The sequence below is a fragment of the Etheostoma cragini genome, chromosome 14 (assembly GCF_013103735.1).
Source record: "Etheostoma cragini isolate CJK2018 chromosome 14, CSU_Ecrag_1.0, whole genome shotgun sequence".
NCBI lineage: Eukaryota > Metazoa > Chordata > Actinopteri > Perciformes > Percidae > Etheostoma > Etheostoma cragini.
Genome location: NC_048420.1, coordinates 12274334 through 12280159, shown reverse-complemented (window position 1 = coordinate 12280159; position 5826 = coordinate 12274334). Strand labels below are relative to the sequence as shown.

General features: G+C 44.0%; 1 protein-coding gene across 2 annotated transcripts; it reads left to right on the top strand.

Annotated features, from left to right (window-relative positions):
- Positions 1-465: 465 nt before the first annotated feature.
- On the top strand, positions 466-5420 carry matn1 (matrilin 1). Of its 2 annotated transcripts, XM_034893056.1 has the most exons (10): positions 466-746; positions 2045-2229; positions 2322-2486; positions 2586-2808; positions 3752-3874; positions 3981-4153; positions 4245-4476; positions 4574-4726; positions 4842-4922; positions 5046-5420. In XM_034893056.1, exons 1-10 carry the CDS (start codon positions 659-661, stop codon positions 5093-5095), a joined length of 1473 nt encoding a protein of 490 aa, XP_034748947.1. In that variant the 5' UTR covers positions 466-658; the 3' UTR covers positions 5096-5420. The 2 variants fall into 2 exon arrangements, with proteins under 2 accessions (XP_034748947.1, XP_034748948.1); XM_034893057.1 differs by lacking the exon at positions 3752-3874 and having other exon boundaries at positions 467-746.
- The last annotated feature ends 406 nt before the right edge of the window (positions 5421-5826 follow it).

The window sequence follows — 5826 nt, the reverse complement described above, 5'->3', positions numbered from 1 at the left end:
TATACCAAAATACATGCCTATGCAAAAATGCACACACACGCCTCCCAACGTGTAGAGCAGCGGGAACACAGTGCACTGTGTATGGTGGCTCTCCTTCCTCTGCTTCCGCACCATAAATGTGTGTTTGCTATACGAGGGAACACGGGGAGAAAAGAGGAATTCATGTTGGTGTTTATTTGAGCTTTGGCCAAATCCAACCTGGGGCAGCTGCATTGGCGCACTGTCTGCACCAAACCCCAGCCGCTCCTGTACCCCCAGACACACACACACACACACACACACACACACACACACACACACACACATATATATATATACTTGCCCATCCTAACCATATCAAGGTGTGTTTGTCTTTCCCTCCCCACCATTTTAGGTCCTCCTAGAGCAGGTATTTCCCTTTTTTACCCACGCACACACACACACTTTTACACACACTTACTGAAGCAATAGAGGGTGGGGGGGTCTATGGGCTGAGTGTGTAAAGCACTTGCATTGATAACCTGCAGCTCAGAGTCACTCAGTCTCACTTTGTGGCCATCCCCTTTGCCTGGAACTCCCTTCGCCCTGCTCTGTCTCCTTTCTTGCTTCTCACTCTAGGACTGTCTGCAGACACCCTCAGACTCCCGCGTTTACTTGTCACCCCTTGGACGCTGTCACCATGACACCAACCTTGCCGTTGTTCCTGCTGCTGCTCAGCCTCATAGGGGCTCAGGCCACCTTGGATGTCCGCACAGCCGCCGCCATGGGTAAGAATGATGACCTTTACCCTTAAAGTTGAATCTAATTCCAGATCTCTGATGGTGTGATACCTGACATGACACCGGTTTTCACTCCTTACGTTAATTATTAATATTCACAGGACCAAAACCTCAGAGATAGACATTATAACATGATTAAGCTAAGAAAATATCTGACTATATACATAGGCAACAGCATTTTAGTCTGATTTTAGTGTTTCCGTAAATCTGTATAATGGTATGATGTGTTGCATTGCTGTAGAGTTTTATAAATTCCCAGAGGTAACAGAATTTTACAATGAAATTGGTCTGGATAATTGCAAAGTAATACAATTCCACAGGTATATTATTTATATATTTTTCCGTTTCTTTCGGCATTTATTGATTTGGAGTGATTAGTCAGACACTATATATAACAGTCACCCACCAGAAACAACACAATTTTATATATATATATATATATATATATATATATATAATTTGTCAAAGCAAGCAGACTTTGAATTGGTTTCAGTATGAATAGATTGTCCTGGTTACATTTTTTTTGGACTGAATGCTTTTATTGCTGGTGGGTGACTGTTTCAGGCTGTGGAAGTTGGTGCGCTGTGCATATGTGTGTGATGAAGAAGTTGGTAGGAGTAAAAACTGAAGGGAGGGAGAGAGGTGAAGGGTGAGAAGGGAGATCAGTGATGTTAAACAAACACTAGGCGTTTCAGTGATTAATTTAGCGACGCCTAAAATGCCTAGACCCTCATTGACAATCCAGCACATCCTCCCTGATGCAAACAGCTTTATTACTATTATTACTACTACCAGACACTATCACAACACTATTTCTGTATTTCGCACACACACACACATAAGGTAGCCCCTTTGGGTGTTTGCAGCTACAGTTAGAGCTGAACAGTTAGAGCTTTTTCAGCAAAAATTTTGCATCAGTATAATGAAAATCTTAACTCAAGATACACTTTTTCTGAGCTTTCAATCACAACTTACCCTCTTCCGGATTTTTTTCAGTTGTCATTCTTATAAATTTGTTAAAGGTCCTGTGGCATGAAAATTTCACTTTCGGAGGTTATTTAACATTAATATGCGCTCCCCTGGCCTGCCTATGTTGGTCCTTAGTGGCTAGAAATGGCGATAGGTGTGAACCGAGACCATGCTCCCCCCGCCCCCTTTTTCTTCCTTCATCAGTTTAATTTCTTTATCAATCAACATGTGTGAATCAATTTGTGGATAAGCATTTGTTATGCAAACTATTAAGAAATTAATACATCATAATCTCCTTTCTGTGCTTTCATGTGTAGCGGCAGGTTTGTGCAAAACTCGTCCCACAGACATTGTGTTCATCGTCGACAGCAGTCGGAGCGTTCGCCCTTCCGAGTTTGAGCAGGTCAAGGTCTTCCTGGCAAAGGTCATTGAGGGGCTGGATGTTGGACCCAACGCCACCCGTGTGGGAGTTGTCAACTACGCCAGCCGTGTCAAGAATGAGGTATGGTGCTCAGCTAGCCTAGTGCTGAGCAAAGTTTTCATTGATTGGTTAAACTATTTAACATCACTGACCTTGCTATTATGCAACTTTAGGTGTCTCTGAAGACATACCGCACCAAAGCCGGGCTAATAAAGGCTGTGACCAAGATTGAGCCCCTGTCCACTGGAACCATGACCGGTCTGGCCATCCAGTTTGCCCTGAATGTTGCCTTCAGTGAGGGTGAGGGCGCTCGTGTCAAATCTCCTGATATCAGCAAGGTCAGACATACATTACCATGCATTTACACATGCAGATCAATATTATCTATCATTATGATCATGACGTTTTTTTTTAATTATGCTCCTTGTTTATCGTAGGTTGCCATCATTGTGACAGACGGGCGTCCACAGGATAATGTGAAAGATGTGGCTCAACGTGCACGGGATGCCGGTATTGAGATTTTCGCCATTGGTGTGGGACGTGTGGACATGAGCACTCTGAAGCAGATGGCCAGTGATTCTCTGGATGACCACGTGGACTACGTGGAGAGCTACAGCGTCATCGAGAAGCTCACCAAGAAGTTCAAGGAGGCCTTCTGTGGTAAGATGGGAGGAGGAAGTGGGAGAAGAAGAAGGAAAGATGAGGACTTTATTGTTTCAAATTAGAGGAACACATGCAGAAAACAGGGATTATAGTCGTGAGTGAAGGAAATAGACAAAGATGGTTGAAAAGAGTTACTGTCAGGACGGGTCATCATCATCATTCACTCATCACTGTGGAGAGAGCTGTCTGCTGGCCTCCCTATACCGAGGGTAAGGTGTCAGGACTGTCATCTTTTCATTCCTAAATGTTGTTCCCTCCTTTTGTCCTCAACACAACTACAGTATATGAATTCAACCGTTCAAACTCATAAAACAACACTCCCACTGCACGAGGGCATTAGGGCAGGAACAACCTTAAAGGAAGTAAATTTGCTCCTGTTCTTCAGTCAACTCTTACATAAGCGAGAGGCAAGACTCTCTCAGTAATTACCGATCCATTAGTGACAATCATTTAACTTCTAATTAGCGATGCCCTTTGGCTCTCCCAGTGTGCGGCAGTGTTGACTGCTGCCTGCCACTTATTTTCCAGCAGCCACTCTGGCTGCAGATGTTTTGTCCAAGGGCAGAGTTGCATGATTGCAGTGTTGAATTGTTATTGGACGAGCCTGTGCCTCACAGAAACAGACAAACGGATGTTGTGTATTTAAGGCTACTCCAATCTTTTCCACCTGTTTGTTTTTAAGGATCCACTGGATTTGTGCATCATCCACGCATATTCAAAACTGTTGCATGCAGTTCCCAGTGGATCCTTAAAATTTAATGCTAGATTTTCCCATTTTCAAACTGACATAGTTTTATTCTCTCCTCCTAACTCCAACCCCCCTCCCCACACACACACACACACACCTGACCCCCAACGCACCTCTGTGTGTGTGTGTGTGTGCGCGCCTCAACACATATTCTACTGTGTGTTCTGCACGCACACACACACACACACACAGTGTCGGACCTGTGTGCCACTGGGGATCATGACTGTGAGCAGGTATGCATCAGCTCCCCTGGATCATTCAAGTGTGCCTGCAAAGAAGGCTTTACCCTCATGGACAATGGTCGCAGCTGCAGTGGTGAGTGTGTGTGTGTGTTTCTGTGTGTGTGTATGAAAGTATTTGTCCAAGCGCGACCACTGTGCTACCAGAGTAACGTGCCCCATTGTGTGTCTGACATTACCAGCTTGCAGCAACTCTGCGACAGATGTGGTGTTCCTGATCGATGGCTCTAAGAGCGTGCGTCCTGAGAACTTCGAGCTGGTCAAGAAGTGGATCAACCAGATTGTCGACAAACTGGATGTTTCTGAGAGCAAGGCTCACGTTGGACTGGTTCAGTACTCCAGCTCCGTCAGACAGGCACGTGTCTATGTTTGGCATTTTAGTGTCACCTCATTATCGGCCTCCTTCTTTACTGTGTCAACATCATGTTTTTGTCTCCCTCATGCAGGAGTTCCCTCTGGGCCGTTTCAACAACAAAAAAGACCTGAAGGACGCTGTGAAGAAGATGGCCTACATGGAGAGGGGAACCATGACAGGCCAGGCTCTCCACTATCTGACAGACAACAGCTTCAGCGCCGGTCAGGGTGCCCGGCCTGGAGTAGCAAAGGTGGGCATTGTCTTCACCGATGGACGCAGCCAGGACTACATCGGAGAGGCGGCCAAGAAGGCCAAGGATCATGGTGAGAGATTACTTCTTAATGCATGGGTGTAGTATAAGCATACAAAGCCTAGTTTTACCAGTCAGGTGAAGGAAACCTGTGTATGTTTATGTTACAGGTTTCAAGATGTATGCTGTTGGAGTGGGCAACGCAGTGGAGGATGAGCTGAAAGAAATTGCATCTGAGCCCACTGGAGAGCACTACTTTTACACTGCTGACTTCAAGGCTATGACCCAGATCGCCAAGAAGCTGCAGATTAACATCTGTCAAGGTCACACCTCATGATGATACATACATTATATTAAACAGATTATACAAACATGAAAATGTATTTCACTACACATACTGGTAGAATAACTCAGAACTTTTGCTTTCTGTTCCCACAGATGAGGACCCCTGCGAATGCGACTCTCTCGTAAAGTTCCAAAAGAAAGTAGAAGAGGCCCTACAGGCACTAACAAAAAAATATATCCTTTCACAACGGGTAAAACTGTGTGAAAATATGATGTTGGGAAAGAGCGTTTTAATGTTTTTATCATATTTTCTGTCTTGTTTTTCTCCATAATTGCTGTCCTTAACAAAAATCTTACTAGACAGTATGTCGAAGAGGATCGCCTTGCTGGAGAACAAGATTGTCTGAGGACTCACATCCCACTCTTTCATATACATCCGCACACACCTACGTACACACACAAACACACACACAAACAAATTTTACTTCCTGTAAAATACTAAGGAGGAACCTGTGTGTGAACCCTGACCTCTGCTTGTGTTCTGAGCTCTGCCCAGCCACTTCTGCTCCCTCCTCTCTCGGTCTTACCTCTATCACCTGTGGGTCTCCTGGGACACAAAGTCCCGGTTGCCATGGGGACCATGCCTTTGGGTGTGCTCTGAAGGTCATCTTCTATAGACAGCCTGTGTGTTTGTTAATAAAAGTCTTCCCTCATAGGGAAACGGTGACGGTACATTGAAGGGGTTTCCTTTGTTGCTGCAACAATGTTGAATTTTCCCAAATCCCACAGTCTGTGTCTCTAAACGCAGCAGCACATCACCCTCACTTGTTTGTCTGTTTCTATTTGTATTGTTTCTATCTCTTCTCACATATCTTCAGGCTTCAAATTTTTTTCTCTTAGCCCCACACCTATCATGTATTATATATGGTATAAATATATACAGGTAAATTAATATAAGATAGATGTCTGGTAATAGGGGTACACCATTGATGTTTTTTATTTTCCTAAATAAAGGTGATTCAGGAAGTAACTGTTATAAATTGTGAAACTATTGTATGCACACACAGACTCAAAGTAATTCTCACTTTTACACAGTTCTAGTTAATTAAATATAGATAATATAACATTTTAACAGAAT